The sequence below is a fragment of the Heloderma suspectum genome, chromosome 2 (genome assembly GCF_057233095.1).
Source record: "Heloderma suspectum isolate Gila_16-S chromosome 2, 16-S_ref, whole genome shotgun sequence".
Classification (NCBI taxonomy): Eukaryota; Metazoa; Chordata; class Lepidosauria; order Squamata; family Helodermatidae; genus Heloderma; species Heloderma suspectum.
This window is the reverse complement of record NC_139459.1, coordinates 115840967-115861123: the sequence shown is the minus strand read 5'-3', so window position 1 is coordinate 115861123 and position 20157 is coordinate 115840967. Positions and strand designations below refer to the sequence as shown.

The 20157-nt window shown below is 45.7% G+C and overlaps 1 protein-coding gene across 1 annotated transcript; it reads right to left on the bottom strand.

Annotated features, from left to right (window-relative positions):
* Nucleotides 1-11706: 11706 nt before the first annotated feature.
* LOC146352648 (interferon beta-like) lies at nt 11707-20157 on the bottom strand. Its single transcript, XM_084829670.1, has 3 exons — nt 19596-20157; nt 18224-18323; nt 11707-11761 (listed from the first exon to the last, which is right to left on the bottom strand). The coding sequence occupies exons 1-3, from the start codon at nt 20155-20157 to the stop codon at nt 11707-11709; spliced, it is 717 nt and encodes a 238-aa protein (XP_084685796.1).

Here is a 20157-nt window from a genome sequence, read left to right as displayed (position 1 = left end):
ATTGACCATTGTCAGTAAGGTGTACGCCAGTCACCTCCTCGAGAAACTTTCAAGCTTGATGGAGGAGGAAAAGCTTTTGGAAGATGAGCAGGCAGGTTTTCGACCAGAATGCTCCACAGCTGACCAGGGGCTTGTGTTACAACACCTGGTCGAAAAACATTCTTCTGTTCCTGGGCGGGCACTTTACACAGCCAGGAGTCTTTTTCCAGCAAGGAGTGTTACTGCTCATTTCCTGTGTTATTTTTAGAAGAGAGAAAGCCTTGTTGCACAGGCTCATGCAAGGACACAGAAACAATTGGACCCTACAAAATTATGAATTATTTTCTGCTGAGAATCGCCAAGTAGAAGAAGATGTTTACCCTTGCATGATTTAATATGATTCCCCCAGGCCTAAGTCAGAGATTGAGGGGGATACCTCATTCCAAGAGACTAGGTCCTTGTGGCTCAGAAGAAACTGAAACAGTAAACCATGATTTTCTTTTCTGTAGTTTTAACTGAGATCTGTATAATGAGGTGATTAACCCATTAAGCTCTTTGTATCCAGGATGAAAATCTGAATACTATATTCTTTATATTCTTTTTCATACAAAAGGGTTTGTTCCAAAAATTCCAGCTAAATACTTGCTGAGAGCAATGGGGATACAGCCTAAACTATTATCAAACTAAATGACATATTCTGTCTGTGTTCTCTTTTATTCTTTTTTGGTTTCTAACTATTGTCTGAACAGAGATATTTGATTTATGTTTTAAGATTTTATCTCTGTAAGTCAAATGACTTGCCACTCTTTGGAAAGGTGCTGAAACGGGTGGTGGCCTCACAATCCGAAGTTGTGTTGGATGATGCTGATGCTTTAGTTCCACTCCAATCAGGTTTCAGACCTGGTTATGGGATGGAAGCAGTGTGGTCACCTGGCTGATAACTTCTACCACGGAGTGATTCGGGGGGTGCAACCCGGTTGGTTCTTCTAGAATTCTCAGCAGCTTTCGATACCGTGGACCTTCTGGGTCATTTCCCTGAGCTCAGCTTAAGAGGCCCAGTTTTAAAGTGATTCCAGCTGTGGCACCATCTGAAGAGGACGGACCTTGCCTCAGTTATCCACACACACATGATGTCCAGACGTCTAGTGTAGTGTGCAATATGCGGGGCTGCCTTTGAAGATGGTTCAGAAAGTCCAGCTCATGCAGAATGCAGCTGCCCGGATATTAGTGGGGGTGAGGCAATTCGACCACGTACTGCCTCTACTGCGCCAGCTGCACTGGCTACCAGTGTGTTTCTGAATCTGAGCCCAATTCAAAGTGCTGCTTTTCACGTTTCAAGCCTTCAGTGGTTTGGAACCAAGTTCCTTGAAGGACCACCTTCACCCATATAAGCCTGCCTGCACTTTCAGATCAGAAAGAAAGGCCCTTCTCATTTGCCCACCCGTGAGAGCAGTCAGGTGAGTGATCACATGTGAGAGGGCCTTCTCTGTAGTGGTCCCACACCTTTGAAACTCATTGCCATTGGAGGTCCACCATGCACCGTCATTGCAGGCTTTTAAGAAGGCCTTGAAAACATATGATTTGACCGTGGCCTTCTCTTAATATGACTGCTGTTGTTGCTATTACTGCTATTATCATTGTTGCTGGTTATATTGTTGGATTTTATAGCTTTTATTGTTTTTATGTTTTTATCACTTTTAATGTTTTAACTGTTTTTATGTATTACATTGCTGTAAGCTGCCTTCAGAGGGCTTCTGTCTTGAAAGGTGGACAAATAATGTTTTAAATAAATACATAAAATAAAATAATATCCAAAGCCAGCTTCAATAATGCTTTTCAGTACATATAAATATGAGAAAATGATTTTTATAGTTGCTATAGTGGACTTCCCTCTTAAGAACAGTTGAAAAAAAACTTTTCTATCCCATGTTGCTAGTCATATACCTTTGAATCCCCCTTAGTGTGAGATATATTGGAACAGTCCTCTGAGTGAAGCCACACCCGCTCGGACCCCTTGGCCTGGCCCTTGAAGGAACCATCTGTCCACCGTAATCCCCTGAGGACAAGATGTGCCACAGCAAGGGAGCGCCCCTTGGACCACATCCCCCTCTTCATACCATATCGACTATAAAGCTTTGTGCTTGTTAGAGATGATCTGCATCCCCCCATTGAATCTAACTATTTCATCTTGAAGATCTGTCAGCTTTTCCTCCAATCTCATCACATGACTCTTCTAAGCAGAATCTCATGTTTTATCCCACAGTTATAATGTAAGCAAAACGTTCCATTCTGTTGTGTGCCACTACGCAAGGCTTTCTGTTGATTGGTGCAGCACAATCAGAAGGTATTGCATACTCTCAACTAGAATAGGCTGGATGCAGCAAACAGGTCCCTTCTTTGAACTGAGTTGAGTCACTGAACACCTTTGTAGCAGGAGGCAGAGTTCGCATTTCTGCAGAGTCTGTATCAAAACTCTGATTGCTCCTGATTCCACATGTTTCAGGTTTCAATGACACAAGAAGGGACAGATTTCAGAATGAATAGGTAATTTTCACCACTTCTCTTCTTCCTTCCAGCTTTGCCTGCTGCCAATGATGCAACGGAAGCAGCTGAATGAAACTGCCGCATGAAGAGACCGCCCAAATCATTCCGCTTTCACTGATTTCCTCCAAATGACATATTTCTAGAAAGCAAAACAGCTGCTATTTCCTGCTCTACTTAATCTGTGACTACATTGGACTACTGACTTAAAAATAGCAAGATGTCATTCGATATATGCAATGCTACATTGATGCCTTATACTGAAACTGAAAGACCAAAGGAAAAACAAAACATACAGGAGAAAGGCTGCAGAAACAGTCGAGCCAGAAGATGCTCTCCACCTTCTACAAATCTCTGACATTGCATTGGATGGATGTTTCTTGATTGGATTAAAACCAAAGATAGATGATAGATGATGATGATGATGATGATGATGATGATAGGTAGATAGATAGATAATTAATTAAAGTCAGATTGTCCTTGGATGGATATTCCAGCCTCAACTTTATCAGCAAGTTCTACCCTTAGATATAGAAACTGCAATGCTCAAGCCACTTAAGCTCAACACATATAATGTTGTTGATTGCTAAGGTCTGTGCCTGTAATGACAGGACTCAGACTTTTGCCTGTGAAGGGGTGCAGATCTAGTGCAAAGGATGAGACATTATTCCTATATGAAGAATGTAGAACAACACTGATTGTAGTATTATTCCATTTTCAATACTGATCCTCTTACGACACTGTGAAAATGTGATTTATATTTTGGGGACTACTATTTATATTCATCCTGCTGGTCTTGATGAGCCCAGGTATTCATTTAATGCTATTTCTTTATTGCCTGTATTTAATATTATTTATTTAGTGTCTTCATTTAATAATATTTTGTATATACTTCATATTGAAAATTGAGGAAGTACTTTTGATTAAAACCGGTAACTCCAAAAACCATGGGTAGTTTGGTTTCTGTGGCCTATTTCAACTATATCACCACGAGAGACACTCCGAAGTAGGTAGGCTGTGAAATATGGCAGCTTAGATCACAGAAAGAAGCTGGGGAGCGCAGCCATGACTGACTTGACATAGCAGCTTCTGATGCTTCTCTGTTGGATCCTGAGAGGCAATGTCACCTTGCCATGCAGTGAGATGCATGAGGTCCAGACACAAGTTTAGGTCAGATATTTCTATTCAGGGAGAAGTGCGCTTTCCCACCTTCCATTGTATTGAAGATCTGGAGGTCCGTTGGGCTTCCTTTCCTGCCTCTTTGCAATATCAGACTTAGGGATGTCAGAGAATTCTGCGACGGATCTCGGTGAGGCCGAATGCCAGTGCATTCGGCCCCCCAAAATCCATCGTGGAACGAAACCCCTGCCCCCCCACCCTACGAAAGGCGTGCGGGATGAAGTCCCTGCCACCCCCACCCCACGAAAGGTGCATGAAACGGAGCACTTACCTGCTCCCGTCCGCGCTGCTTTGTGAATGGCGGCCGTCCTGCAGCTGCCATTCGCTTCCTCCTCTTCATAGCCGTGATAGGCTATGTAAATACTTATGTATTTACTTACTACGTAAATACTTACATAAATACTTACGTTACGCCATTTGCGTCCCTGCGGAGGCCGTGATAGGCTACGTAAGTATTTACGTAGCCTATCACGGCGGGGGGGGGGGGACCCAGCTTACGCAAATGGCAGTGGCTACTGCCATTTGCGTACACTGGGGTTTTCCCCCCTGCCATGATAGGCTACATAAATATTTATGTAGCCTATCATGGCTCAATACAAGGACACAAATGGCGGCAGCTACGATAGCCGCCATTTGCGTCCCTGCAGGGCTGCCCAGCGGCCGGATGTCAGGCTGTGGGCGGCCGGAGCCGGCTGGCGGCTCCATGGCTTGGCCGTGGAGCAGAGCCAGCCGGGCAGGATTCTGGGTGGAGGGACGGAGCACCTCCCCCCCGTCGAGGATTCTGGGGGGAGGGACGGAGCACCTCCCACCCACCGCGGATTGCCCTGTGCAGAGCCAGGTAAGTGTTTCGTACATCCCTAGTCAGACTCCACCCTCAGGAATCCCTTCTATTATATTCCAAATTTGGTACATGAGTTATCTTTCTAGTCTGTTTAGCACTTTCCTGTTAAGGAAATGGGAAAATTCTGCTGTCCCACATGTTTCTCTGTCTATATGATTGTAGGCATGCTCCAGTGCTGAGCAAAATGGGGAGAGTGCCCAGTTCACATGATAAAGGCGGGGAGAATAAGCCAGGGTGAATTATTTCCCCCAGTGTGCATCCTGGTTGCATGGGTGGGGATTTACTTAATTTCCTTTGCCAGTGCAGCTTGCCATGTGACGTGAAACTGGCAAGATGGCTCGTTGTTGTGGCTAACGAGCCACCGAGACCCCATGGGCTGTTTTAGGGGTGGCTTGTTAACAACCACACAAGATGTCCTTGGTGGGATCACATGACACGCCAAGCAACACTGGGGATGGTTCTTATGGTAATCCCTCCAGTGGGTGACTGGCACATGCAGCACATGAGATCATGAGAACCACGTGATCATGAGAACAAGGACATGTTCTACAACAGACTTATATTTGACATTTGGGACACATTCCAAGAGATCCTGTGTATTAGAAATGCTACATATTTTTCTCTCACCCTACAAACTTGTACTTTATTTTTGTGTGTGTGTTCTTTTTTGAAATCCCACTGCAACCACAAGGCAGATTCCATCAGAAACTACAAATATAGTAGAACAAATAAATAAATTTTAAAGCCTACATCGCATGGAACCTTTAAACCAACAGTGCAAGCAAGATCCAGAGCAGTAGATTATGCGCACTTGAACACACACACCTCCTGAATTCCAAATGTTGTTGTTAACAGAAAGGGCTTCACAGGGATTCCAAACATCAAGAAAGAATCAGCCAGGTTTGTGTTCCGTGGGAGAGTGGAACGTCTGACTGTTTTGTTATGTATGTTTTAATATTTTTACATTTAACCCAGATAAGATAGAGTTAACAGAATAACAGTATGCCATTGTTGTTGTTGTTCAGTCGTTCAGTCGTGTCCGACTCTTCGTGACCCCATGGACCATAGCACGCCAGGCCTTCCTGTCCTGCGCTCTCTCCCGGAGCATGCTCAAGTTCATATTCATTGCATCAGTGATGCTATCTAGCCATCTCATCCTCTGCCGTCCCCTTCTCCTTTTGCCTTCAGTCTTTCCCAGCATCGGGGTCTTTTCCAGAGAGTTTTCTCTTCGCATTAGGTGGCCAAAATATTGGAGCTTCAGCTTCAGTATCTGTCCTTCCAATGAGCAGTCAGGGTTGATTTCCTTTAGGATGGACTGATTTGACCTCCTTGCAGTCCAGGGGACTCGTAAGAGTCTTCTCCAGCACCACAGTTCGAAAGCATCAATTCTTCGGCGCTCAGCCTTCCTTATAGTCCAGCTCTCACAGCCATACCTTGCTACTGGGAAGACCATAGCTTTGATTAGACAGACCTTTGTCGGCAAGGTGATGTCTCTGCTTCTGACTATGCTGTCTAGGATTGCCATAGCTTTCCTCCCAAGGAGCAAGCGTCTTTTAATTTCATGGCTACAGTCACCGTCTGCGGTGATCTTGGAGCCCAAGAAAGTAAAATCTGTCACTGCTTCCATTTCTTCCCCTTCTATATGCCAGGAAGTGATAGGGCCAGATGCCATGATCTTAGTTTTTTTAATGTTGAGTTTCAAACCAGCTTTTGCACTCTCCTCTTTCACCCTCAACAAGAGGCTCTTGAGATCCTCTTCGCTTTCTGCCATTAGGGTGGTATCATCTGCATATCGGAGGTTGTTGATAATTCTCCCAGCAATCTTAATTCTGACCTCTGATTCATCCAACCCGGCATTTCTCATGATGTACTCTGCATATAAGTTAAATAAGCAGGGTGACAATATGCAGCCTTGTCGTACTCCTTTCCCAATTTTGAACCACTCGGTTGTTCCATGTCTGGCTCTGACTGTTGCTTCTTGACCCTCGTACAGGTTTCTCAGGAGACAGGTAAGGTGGTCTGGTACTCCCATCACTTTCAGAATTTGCCACAGTTTGTTGTGATCCACACAATCAAAGGCATTAGCGTAGTCAATGAAGCAGAAAGAGAAGTTTTTCTGGAATTCTCTTGCTTTCTCCATGATCCAGCGAATGTTGGCGATTTGATCTCTAGTTCCTCTGCCTCTTCGAAACCCAGCTTGTACTTCCGGTAGTTCTCAGTTCGCATACTGCTGAAGCCTAGCTTGTAGGATTTTGAGCATCACCTTGCTGGCATGTGAAATGAGCGCAATTGTGCAGTAGTTTGAACACTCTTTGGCGTTGCCCTTCTTTGGAATTGGAATGTAAACTGACCTTTTCCAGTCTTGTGGCCACTGTTGAGTGTTCCAGATTTGTTGGCATATTGAATGCAGCACTTTAACAGCATCATCTTTTAGGATTTTAAATAGCTCAGCTGGAATACTGTCATCTCCGCTAGCTTTGTTGTTACTAATGCTTCCTAAGGCCCACTTGCCTTCACTCTCGAGGATGTCCGGCTCAAGTTCAGTGACCGCACTATCATGGCTATCAGGGACATTCAGATCTTTCCTATATAGTTCTTCTGTGTATTCTTGCCACCTCTTCTTAATCTCATCTGCTTCTGTTAGGTCCCTGCCTTCTTTGTCCTTTATCATGCCCGTCTTTGCACAAAACGTTCCCTTGAGATCTCCAATTTTCTTGAAGAGATCTCTAGTCTTTCCCATTCTGTTGTTTTCCTCGATTTCTTTGCATTGTTCATTTAAGAAGGCCTTCTTGTCTCTCCTTGCTATTCTCTGGAACTCTGCATTCAGTTGGGTATATCTTCCCCTTTCTCCCTTGCTTTTCGCTGCCCTTCTTTCGTGAGCTACTTGTAAAGCCTCATCAGACAGCCACTTGGCTTTCTTGCATTTCTTTTTCTTTGGGATGGATTGAGTTGCTGCCTCCTGAACAATGTTACGGACCTCCGTCCATAGTTCCTCAGGCACTCTGTCTATCAGGTCTAATCCCTGAAATCTATTCCTCACCTCCACTGTATATTCATAAGGGATATGAGTTAGGTCATACCTGAATGGTTTAGTGGTTTTCCCTACGTTCTTCAATTTAAGCCGAAATTTTGCAAGAAGCAGCTCATGATCTGAGCCACAGTCAGCTCCAGGTCTTGTTTTTACTGACTGTATGGAGCTTCTCCATCTTTGGGTGCAAAGGACATAATCAATCTGATTTCGATATTGACCATCTGGTGATGTCCATGTGTAGAGTCGTCTCTTGTGCTGTTGGAAAAGAGTGTTTGCTATGATCAGCATGTTCTCTTGGCAAAACTCTATTAGCTTTTGTCCTGCTTCGTTTTGTACACCAAGGCCATGCCTGCCTGTTATCCCGGTGATTTCTTGACTTCCTACTTTAGCATTCCAATCCCCTATGATGGAGAGGACATCTTTTTTTGGTGTTAGTTCTAGAAGGTGTTGTAGGTCTTCATAGAACCGATCAACCTCAGCTTCTTCGGCATCAGTGGTTGGGGCATAGACTTGAATTACTGTGATGTTGAATGGTTTGCCTTGGATTCGTACTGAGATCATTCTATCATTTTTAAGATTGTACCCCAGTACTGCTTTTCCCACCCTTTTGTTGACTATGAGTGCTACTCCATTTCTTCTAAGGGATTCTTGCCCACAATAGTAGATATGATGGTCACCTGAATTAAATTCGCCCATGCCTGTCCATTTTAGTTCACTGATTCCCAAGATGTCGATGTTCAATCTTGCCATCTCATGTTTGACCACCTCCAGATTACCTTGATTCATTGATCTGACATTCCAGGTTCCAAAACAATACTGTTCTTTACAGCATCGGATTTTCTTTTCACCACCAGACACATCCACAGCTGAGTGTCCTTTTGGCTTTGGCCCAGGCGCTTCACTCTTTCTGGTGCTACTTGGAAATACCCTCTGCTCTTCCCCAGTAGCATATTGGACACCTTCCGACCTGAGGGGCTCATCTTCCGGCGTCATATCTTTTAGCCTTGTGATACGTTCCATGGGGTTTTCTTGGCAAGAATACTGGAGTGGGTTGCCATTTCCTTCTCCAGTGGACCACATTTTGTCAGAACTCTCTGCCATGACCTGTCCATCTTGGGTGGCCCTGCACGGCACAGCTTATGGCTTCACTGAGTTACGCAAGCCCCTTTGCCACAACAAGGCAGTGATCCATGAAGGGGACAGTATGCCATAGAGTGAGTGAAAGACGGAGCGGCTTGCATGTGTGTGAGGATACTGAGGTTATATCAAGGCTGAGCTGACCGTTGGTCAGTCAGTCAAAGAGCCTTTCGGGACTGAAGAAGCAGCGTCTCAGAAGTGGGTTTTGTGTGTGGGATTTCAGGAAGGTAGAATAGGTTGTGAAGTTAGGAACAGACCTTGATGAATAATAACTTACAGCTGTTCATGTTTAAAGTCAACCTTTATTTGTTTTAAAAATCAGAATTCCCACGTGTTGTTTGATTTTACGCTCCCTCATTATATCTCTTTCCCTGTTACTTCTCCTGTAGTGGGCTGAGAGAACCAATTGAGCATATTGCCTTTCCCTGGAACCCAGGCAGAGAACAAGGGCTGAAGCTTGTGGGACAGCAGGACAGCTGTCCCAAAGTGAACGCGGGCATTTCCTGAGGGGTTTGGTTCTCAGTTTCAGGGGGAGGTTGGGGGAAAGGGGCAACCTTGGGCGGGAATGTCAAGAGGGCATTCCAAATCAAGGCAGCCAAACAGGGAAGGCTCTGAATCTCCCCGCCACTGTCCTTCTCCCTGACACTGAAGGGGTACATGGCTTCCCCTGCAGATTTCACGAGACAAAGGGAAACACACGGGTTAAATAAAATATTTCCCTTTAAACATATGTTCCTAAGCCCCAGTGAACAGCTTCTCTGAATTTTTAAGCATTACTCATAGATATTTCATAGAATCATAGAATAGTAGGGTTGGAAGGGGCCTACAAGGCCATCGAGTCCAACCCCCTGCTCAATGCAGGAATCCAAGTCAGAGCATCCCCAACAAATGGCTGTCCAGCCTCGTCTTGAAGGCCTCCAGTGTGGGAGAGCCCACCACCTCCCCAGGTAATTGGTTACATTGTCGTATTGCTCTGACACTCAGGAAGTTTTTCCTGATGTTCAGCCGGAATCTGGCTTCCTGTAACTTGAGCCCATTATTCCATGTCCTGCACTCTGGGATGATCAAGAAGAGATCCTGGCCTTCTTCTCTGTGACAACCTTTCAAGTACTTGAAGAGTGCTATCATATCTCCCCTCAGTCTTCTCTTCTCAAGGCTAAACATGCCCAGTTCTTTCAGTCTCTCTTCATAGGGCTTTGTTTCCAGTCCCCTGATCATCTTTGTTGTCCTCCTCTGAACCCTCTCCACTTTGTCTGCATCCTTCTTAAAGTGTGGTGCCCAGAACTGGACACAGTACTCCAGATGAGGCCTAACCAGTGCTGAGTAGAGGGGAACTAGTACTTCCTGGGATTTGGAAGCGATGCTTCTATGAATGCAGCCCAAAATAGCATTTGCCTTTTTTGCAGCCACATCACATTGTTGGCTCATATTCAGCTTGTGATCGACAACAATTCCAAGATCCTTCTCGCTCGTAGTGTGGTTGAGCCACGTATCCCCCATCTTGTAACTGTGCATTTGGTTTCTTTTTCCTAGGTGCAGAACTTGGCATTTGTCCCTATTAAATGCCATTCTGTTGTTTTCAGCCCAGCGCTCCAGTCTATCCAGATCACTTTGAATTTTGTTTCTGTCTTCCAAAGTATTAGCTATCCCTCCCAATTTTGTGTCATCTGCAAATTTGATCAGCATTCCCTGCACCTCCTCCTCCAAGTCATTAATAAAAATGTTGAAGAGCACTGGGCCCAGGACTGAGCCCTGCGGTACCCCACTCGTTACCTCTCCCCAGTTTGAGAAGTTCCCATTAATAAGCACTCTTTGAGTCCGATTCTATAGCCAACTGTGGATCCACCGGATCGTTGTTTCATCTAGCCCACTTTGAGCTAGTTTGCTCATCAGGATATCATGGGGCACTTTGTCGAAAGCTTTGCTGAAGTCGAGGTATATGATGTCTACAGCATTCCCATGGTCCACAAGGGAGGTTACTTCATCAAAAAATGAGATCAGATTTGTCTGGCAGGACTTGTTTTTGACAAATCCATGTTGGCTTCGAGTAATCACGGCATTGTTTTCAAGGTGCTTCCAGATGGATTGCTTTATCATCTGCTCCAGAATTTTCCCAGGGATTGATGTCAGACTGACTGGTCTGTAGTTCCCAGGTTCCTCCTTTTTACCCTTTTTGAAGATAGGGACAACATTAGCCCTCCTCCAGTCATCTGGCACTTCCCCCGTCCTCCATGATTTCTCAAAGAGAATAGACAGTGATTCTGAGAGTTCTTCTGCCAGTTCCTTTATTACTCTAGGATGCAGTTCATCTGGCCCTGGAGATTTGAACTCATTCAAAGTAATGAGGTGTTCCTTGACCATATGCCTATCGATCTCAAGCTGCAATCCTGCCCCTTCAGCCTGCACTTTGCCTTTGCCAGGGGGGTCATAGACCCTCTTTTGGGAGAAGACTGAGCCAAAGTAGGAATTGAGCACTTCTGCCTTTTCTTTGTCATCTGTTATCATTTTTCCATCCTTATTTAATAGCTGAACCACCATTTCTTTCCTCTGCCTTTTACTATGCACGTAGCTGAAGAAAGACTTTTTGTTGTTTTTAACATCCCTTGCTAACCTCAGCTCATTCTCAGCTTTAGCCTTCCTGATGCCATCCCTGCAATTCTGTGCTATCTGCCTGTACTCTTCCTTTGTTACTTGGCCTTCTTTCCACTTCCTATATATGTCCTTTTTTGTTTTCAGGTCATCCCTAAGCTTTTTGTGAAGCCACATTGGCTTCTTCTGTTGTCTTCCACCTTTTCTTCTTGTTGGAATTGTTTGTGATTGTGCCTTGAGAATTTCCTTTTTTAAAAGCTCCCACCCATCTTGGACTCCTTTTCTCACTAGCATCGCTTGCCATTTGGAGGGCTCTTTTTTTAAATGAGTCCAATTTGTGGCACTATTACCACTTCCTCACCATTTTCAACATAGCCGTCCTGCCATTTGTTAGGCAGATGGCTCCCTCCTAGCCCAGGAAGATCAGGTGACGTGTAATGGCTCGAACAGGAATACCGTGCCTCCTATTGACACGCAGCAGAGGGCAGACAAGCGCAAGAGAATGCAAGTAGAAAACCAACCTCCCCTGCTTACAGGGCTCTTTCACTTCCAGTAAAATTCTGGCGACACCCAGCACCTCTAAGTAAGTCATGAGAGAAATTGCCACCGTGTGTTTTTTCACTGAAGGTCAGCCTCAATTTGCATCCATACATACAAATTAGCATGTGTTCATACCAAGTACAAACTGTGCAGGAGCGCCACAGGTAAAGCATTTCTCTTTAGCCCACCTCTTCATCTCCCACAAGCAATTTTGTTTAGTTCTGTAATGCTGAAACTAGGGATTGCAGAGAATTCCGCCATGGATCACGGTGAGGCCGAATGCCAGTGCATTTGGCCCCACAAACTCCGTGGTGGAACGGCCTGCCACCCCCCCGCCCCCCCGTGGATCTCCCCCGGGACGAGATTCACCTGGGGCGGATCTTCCAGGTGGCGGCGGTGGCGGCAGCGGCGGCGGCGGTGGCGGCGGTGGCCGGTCTTCTGACTGGCTGCCGCCGCCACCTTTTCCACTCTGGTAAAAAAAAAAAAAGAAAGAAAAAGAAAGATGTGATAGGCTATGTAAAGATTTACGTAGTCTATCATGACTAGGTTAAAAAAAAAACACACACGACGTGATAGGCTACATAAATCTTTACATAGCCTATCATGGCTGGGTGGGTTAAAAAAAAAACCAACGCATACGCAAATGGTGGCGGCTACGGCCGCCGCCATTTGCGTTCCTTATTTTTGCCCTCTTAATCTACATAAATATTTACGTAGGCTAAAATGGGAATCAAAAAGGTACGCAAATAGCACCCGGTACGCTATTTGCGTTCCCCTTGATTTTCGCCGTCATAGTCTAAGTAAGTATTTACGTAGATTAAGAGGGCAAAAATAAGGAACAGAAATGGTGGCGGCCATAGCCGCCGCCATTTGTGTACACGAGTTTTTTTGTTTTTTTTTTGCCCAGAGCCCTCTGCGGCCGGAAATCTGGCTGTGGACGGTTCTGGCCGGGCCGGGCCTGGCCAGCTGCTCCGCGGAGCTGCCACAGAGCACAGCTGGCCTCGGGGAATTCTGGGGGGGGAGGAACGGAGCGCCTCCCCCCCCGGGAAGGATTCCGGGGGGACGGACGGAACGCCCACCATCCTAACAATAAACATAATCCATGAACAGATAAGTGACTTTCGTACATCCCTAGCTGAAACAAAAATCCATACGGTAGATTAAATACGTCCCCTTATGGCACAATCCTATGCATGTTTAGACAGAAAATGTCCTACAATTCCCAGCATGGCCTAGCCAGCATGGCTGGCTGGAGGGATGCTGGGAGTTGTAGGACTTCTTTGGGGCCTAAATATTCATAGGATTGCGCCCTTAGGTAGAATGAGTAGAAAGGCTGAGAGAGAGAGAGAGAGAGAGAGAGAGATTCTTTTTTGAGTACTCATTGAGTTTGTTTGTTTATTTATTTATTTAAATTTCTTAATCTCTTAAGAATAAAATAAATTTTATTTATTTATTAATTTCTTTATGGCACAGGAAGGGTTATCATAGAATCATAGAATAGTAGGGTTGGAAGGGGCCTACAAGGCCATCGAGTCCAACCCCCTGCTCAATGCAGGAATCCAAGTCAGAGCATCCCTGACAGATGGCTGTCCAGCCTTGTCTTGAATGCCTCCAGTGTGGGAGAGCCCACCACCTCCCCAGGTAATTGGTTACATTGTCGTATTGCTCTAACAGTCAGGAAGGTTTTCCTGATGTTCAGCCAGAATCTGGCTTCCTGTAACTTGAGCCCATTATTCTGTGTCCTGCACTCTGGGATGATCAAGAAGAGATCCTGGCCTTCTTCTCTGTGACAACCTTTCAAGTACTTGAAGAGTGCTATCATATCTCCCCTCAGTCTTCTCTTCTCAAGGCTAAACATGCCCAGTTCTTTCAGTCTCTCTTCATAGGGCTTTGTTTCCAGTCCCCTGATCATCTTTGTTGCCCTCCTCTGAACCCTCTCCACTTTGTCTGCATCCTTCTTAAAGTGTGGTGCCCAGAACTGGACACAGTACTCCAGATGAGGCCTAACCAGTGCTGCGTAGAGGGAAACTAATACTTCCTGGGATTTGGAAGCTATGCTTCTATTAATGCAGCCCAAAAGAGCATTTGCCTTTTTTGCAGCCACATCACATTGTTGGCTCATATTCAGCTTGTGATCGACAACAATTCCAAGATCCTTCTCGCTTGTGGTGTTGTTGAGCCACGTATCTCCCATCTTGTAACTGTGAATTTGGTTTCTTTTTCCTAGGTGCAGAACTTGGCATTTATCCCTATTAAATGTCATTCTGTGGTTTTCTGCCCAGCGCTCCAGTCCATCCAGATCACTTTGAATTTTGTTTCTGTCTTCCAAAGTATTAGCTATCCCTCCCAATTTTGTGTCATCTGCAAATTTGATCAGCATTCCCTGCACCTCCTCCTTCAAGTCATTCATAAAAATGTTGAACTTTGTCGAAAGTACTTTGGGGCACTTTGTCGAAAGCTTTGCTGAAGTCGAGGTATATATTGTCTAGAGCATTACCACGGTCTACAAGGGAGGTGACTTGATCAAAAAATGAGATCAGATTTGTCTGGCAGGACTTGTTTTTGACAAATCCATGTTGGCTTCGAGTAATCACGGCATTGTTTTCAAGGTGCTTCCAGATGGATTGCTTTATCATCTGCTCCAGAATTTTCCCAGGGATTGATGTCAGACTGACTGGTCTGTAGTTCCCAGGTTCCTCCTTTTTACCCTTTTTGAAGATAGGGACAACATTAGCCCTCCTCCAGTCATCTGGCACTTCCCCCGTCCTCCATGATTTCTCAAAGAGAATAGACAGCGGTTCTGAGAGTTCTTCTGCCAATTCCTTTATTACTCTAGGATGCAGTTCATCTGGCCCTGGAGATTTGAACTCATTCAAAGTAATGAGGTGTTCCTTGACCATATGCCTATCGATCTCAAGCTGCAATCCTGCCCCTTCAGCCTGCACTTTGCCTTTGCCAGGGGGGTCATAGACCCTCTTTTGGGAGAAGACTGAGCCAAAGTAGGAATTGAGCACTTCTGCCTTTTCTTTGTCATCTGTTATCGTTTTGCCATCCTTATGTAATAGTTGAACAACCATTTATTTCCTCTGTCTTTTACTATGCATGTAGCTGAAGAAAGCCTTTTTGTTGCTTTTAGCATCCCTCGCTAACCTCAGCTCATTCTCAGCTTTAGCCTTCCTGATGCCATCCCTGCAATTCTGTGCTACCTGCCTGTACTCTTCCTTTGTTACTTGGCCTTCTTTCCACTTCCTATATGTGTCGTTTTTTGTTTTCAGGTCATCCCTAAGCTTTTTGTGAAGCCACATTGGCTTCTTCTGTTGTCTTCCACCTTTTCTTCTTGTTGGAATTGTTTGTGATTGTGCCTTGAGAATTTCCTTTTTTAAAAGCTCCCACCCATCTTAGGTTCAGGCTTTGGATTTCACAGCTCATTGAACTGCACCATGACTGTATGCAAATCTAGTGAAATGTAAGGGCTGGAGTTAGGGCCTATAACATATTTGCCCCCAGAGAAGCACAACAAAATACCAATTGAAGGTTGCAATCCTTTGCACACTTACATGGGATTCAGTGGGAATTACTTGTGAGTAGACATACATGGGGCCGCGCAGCTCATCTTATCCACACACACACACACAGACACACCTTGCCTCAGCCGCAAAGGAAAGGAACAGTTCTCTCTTCCTCAATCCCAGACTCAGCCACTCCGATCCCCACCTGGCACTCCCGTCTCCTCCTCTGCCCTCGGAGCCCTGCTTGGGAAGGTGGTGTGTGTGTGAGTGTGTGTGTGAAGAACAAGAGAAGCAGCTGGGAAGGGAGAGAAAAAGAGCATGGCTCAGGGCTGGAGGAGGAAAGTGAGTGAGATAAGGGTGGAAGGGTGGGAAACAGCGAGGCTCGGGGCTGGGAGGGAGGGGGAAATAGGAAGGCAAAGGGGAAGAGGGGAGGGAAAGAGTGAATCTGGAGCCTAGGACTGGAGGGAGAGAGAGAGAGAGAGAGAGAGAGCACAAAGGTCTGTGCTGGAGGAAGAAGATTTGTGGGGCCAAGGAGGAACGCCTTCCTTCTCTTCCCGTCCTCCGAGTGGCTGATTAGTAGCAGGTTCAGGAACGAGAACCGGATGCCCTATCAGTTTTCCAGGTGTTTTTTATGACTAATTCGCTCAAAGGGCAGTGACAGGAGGGCTTTGTGGCTGTCGTTGGAGGTGGCCACACGGTGGCATCTACTGCTCCTTCGTCTCACCACCTCTGTTGTCTGGCCCAGAGCAAGAGGCAGGTGAACAAGGAGGTTGCAAATGGGAAGAGGAGGAGCAAGTCCAGGGGGCTGTTGTCCATGGGCCCCGCTGGCCTGCGGACCCTCGGCAGGGCCCCAGCTTGCCTACCCTTGCTGCCAGCCCTGAAGAGGCCCGAGGTGCAGAGCAGAACGAAGGAAGCAGCATCTCTCTGCTGTTTAGTCCCCTTTGTCCCCTTTTATTCTCACAACGACCCTGTGAAGAGGGTTTGGCTGAAAGGGAGTGACGTTGAGTGAGGATGCACTGGCGGCTGGTGGCTCCAGTTCCAGAGAGGCGGTAATTCCATTCTGGGTACCCCACCAAAGTCCTGAAGGTGCTATCCAAGGTGCTGGCGCCATTTGCAGGATATGGTTCAGCACCTTGCACAGTAGCTCCAGCGTTCTCCCTGGTGGTAACCGCAACCCAGAATGGAATTCCTGCCCCCGCCAGAACTGGAGTCACCAGCCACCACTGTGGGGTTGGGAATGATGATTTGTTTAGAATGTCTCCCTTGCTGCACAATGTTCAAATATGCAAATCATCCAAACTAGCCATCTTGCCTTTTTGCAGTTGCAGTTTTTAATAGGAAGGACATTTGTTGTTTTCACTGAGTGTCTTAAATTACAAATATAGAGAGATAATGATAATATTTTTGACTACTAAATAAATATTAAATACAGCAAATCAACAAATACATGTATGCAGGTTAACCAGCAACATAAATACCGATAACAAGAATTCATAATCTGGACGCTGCCCTGAGATCTTAATTAAATTGGGGGGGAGGGAGTTACAAATGTTATAAATAAGTAAATGAATGAACAAAAAAAACACCCCGCAATATAAATAATAGTGCCTTACAATCATAGAAGAAGCATCGTCCCCAAGGAACTGCTTGCACTTCTGCCCTCTCTGATTGCTAGACATGCGCAAATGGCAGCACTTGCAGGGATGTGCCGTGCTGACACACTCCGTTGGAGACTTTTGCAACTGGATACGAATTTGGTCCCAGGTTTGGGAAATCTCTTTTTCAGTGTAGCCTTTTCCCACAACTCATCCATCCAGGGATACTTGAGAAGACTTGCAGAAGGTGGAGGAACTCTATTGGAGAATCCTCCAACTGAACCAATCGGTAGGTCTTTCCAGGACGTTTTCTTTTCCCTTGGGGTCCTCTGCCTTCACTGTATCCCTCAGTGTACCATTATTGCATCTTTCCAAATCACTTCTTACGACATTTAACTAAGGGCTTCTCTACACCAGGCTATTATCCTGCGCTTTACCGGGTTCCTGCTTCGGGATTCTTTGCAGGATTAAGAATGGCTCCTTTACATATGCTGGGGGGGGGGGGGAGGATTTCCTTTCTCTGCAAGTTCTATATGTTTCAATACACAGCCACTAGCTGGTGCTGTGGTATAGCTATGGTATACTGTGGAATTGCTCAAATATACAAGTCCTTGGAACACTGTTAAAATTAAATACTGCACAGGAGAGGCCCTGGAGTTACACGACATCTTGTGATGGACACACAAACTACCGTGAGTGACCAATCACGAGTCCACTATAAAAGCCATGTGTAAAGAAGGCCTAAGTGAAACAATTTAGTAAGAGATGAACAGGAAACAGCAGCTATTTTGCTTTCTAGCAATGTGTCACTGGAGAAATCACATGAAAGCTTAATGATTTGGGGGCTGTGTTCAATTTGCAGTTTCATTCAGCTGTTTTCATTGCATCACTGATGGCAGTTTAAGCTGGAAAGAAGGAAGGAAGCAGTGGAAATTACCAACTCATTTTGAAATGGTTTTCCATGTTCATTTTCACTCATTCTTTCAATGTTTAACTCAAAAATGTTCACGTTTGAGGTTCCCTTCTTCTCTCTACAGAGGATTCAGAAAATGGAACTACAAAACATTCAAAAGAAAAGATTTCAAATAATTCACTTTGTTAGGAGTCTTTTGCGGAGAGACTTTGTAAAAAGAGAAACATACGATCACACTGTAGTTCTGAAATCTGCCCACCTCTTTCTTTTTATCTGTGTTTGCCACTGAGGTTTGCCTAGAAGTAACGAATGAAACTTGTCAAGTGCGTTCTGACACCATGACCCCAAACCACAGAAAATATGACATACCGATTCTCAGTCAAGCTGTCTGGTGGAAGACGACTGTCACTCACCCTAAGGGCGCAATCCTGCAGGGATAGTCTCTGCCTCCGAACTCGGAGGTCGCCAACTATCCAATGGAGGGTGGGCGGAGCTCGGAGGGGATCTTCTCCTCCGTGCTCCGGCTGCCCTGCATTTGCGGCTAGACGGCCGATTTGGGCCATCTAACCAGGGCGTCTTGGAGCCAGGGTTGATGGAGGAGGCCAGACGGTGCATAGGAAGCATCGGACCAGTGCTTCCGCTGTTCCCTCCCCTCCCTGTCCCTTGGAACGACCCCCTCTTGGTTGCTCTGTGGTTCTCTTACAAGCACAGAGTCGGGGATGAGCAGTACCTCCTACAAGGCGGTGGGAAGGGGTCGGGGAGTCACATTGCTCAGAACCCAGCTTGGAGTGTTGGCTCCAGGCTCACTTCCCATAAACCAAACAGGCCTATGGCTGTCTAGACAACATCTAGAGGCCATACGATTGCAACGAAAGTAAACCTCCCACTCAGTTCCCCTTCCTCCGCCCACAATTTCACTTTGAAAAGGTCAGGTTTTATTTATTTATTTATTTATTTATTTATTTATTTATTTATTTCATTTCTATACTGCCCAATAGCCGAAGCTCTCTTCGGTTCCACCCACCCCACTCTTTTGATTGAGTGACTGATTGATTGCGTTTATACCCCACCTTTTTTCCTCTTGCAAGGAACCCAAGGTGGCTTACATTATCCTCCTCCTCTTTGAAGCTCTCCCCTTAAAAAAAAGTGGCACTTGCAGGAGGGAGGGTGAACTGGAAAGAGCAGAGGATAGGCCTCACCCTGAATGTCCCTGGAGACACTGAGAAGCGTCCTTTGAGCTGTGTTGCATGGAAATGTGACTTCCCGTGCCTCTCAGACCAATGCAGTAACTGGATGGCACTGGAAACTGGAATTCCTGTGAATCCCTGTGTGAATGGATTCTGCTGGGCATGCTCAGGAGAAGTCAAGCTTCACGCATGAGGCCAAAAGACCCCTGATGCCCTGCAGACAACTTCCCTACCTCCTACCCAATGGGGAGTGTCACTGGGAGGGCAGGAGGGGAATAACAACAACAACAGTAATAGAAACACTTAATTACCTACACAGACATAATAAGATCAGGCCGTAGACCCAACACCCCATTTTGCCTACAATGAAAGTTAGAAGTGAATCTTGTCCTGTTGAGAAGAAACATCTGACCTATTCTGGAGGTTGGATATCACTACTAACAATTCCCAGTAGTCATGGATGCTTTGCATATCATGAATAGTTTTCTGTGAAATTGGCTCATTTTTATTGTGCGATTCCTGAAAAAGGATTGCTTTTAAAAGGAAAGAAATACCTTCGGTGTTAATCCTTTGGGTGAGGCGGTCAGTCAACACAAAACAATCCTCCACCTTCATCTGGACAACCTTCCAGGCACACAGGCTGTACTTTCTTCCTTTCAGGAAGTCGTTGATCCCTTGGAAGTACCTTTTCACTGTCCGCCTGATATTGTACTTGTACCGCCCTGCGCTCAAGCATGGTCCCAGCATCTCAATTTCCTGGTCCAGCCCAGCCTGGAAAGCTCTTATGGAATTCTCATCCCAGGCCATTTCCGTATGGTTTTGGCTGAAGATGTGACGTATCTCTTGGAAGATTTCATGTATGGCCACCTTGGCATTCTCTTCCTGGAATTCACCAAACTTCATGAGATGCTCTTCACTGGCGGTGGGAGAGAAGTCCACGACATCATCTATGCATTGCACAGGGATGGTGGATCCCGTTTTGCTGCTCAGAAGTTCCAAGCTGCCAGTGTTGAAGTTTTGTAGCCTGCTGTGAAGTTGGTTACAGTCCCGAGATGAGATTTCAGTGAAGAAGAGCATCCCTAGGCCGATATGCAGAAGCCAAACCTTTGCAATCAT

Bases quoted from the DNA above. Each gene is read 5' to 3' on its own strand.
- LOC146352648 (XM_084829670.1), bottom strand. From the start codon at position 20,157: ATGATTGCAAAGGTTTGGCTTCTGCATATCGGCCTAGGGATGCTCTTC. The intron at 18,324-19,595 runs GTATTTCTTTCC...TCCATTGGATAG, and splicing joins CCAAAGGATTAACACCGAAG to TTGGCGACCTCCGAGTTCGG. The intron at 11,762-18,223 runs GTATGTCATATT...GCGTGTCAATAG, and splicing joins GACAGCTTGACTGAGAATCG to GAGGCACGGTATTCCTGTTC.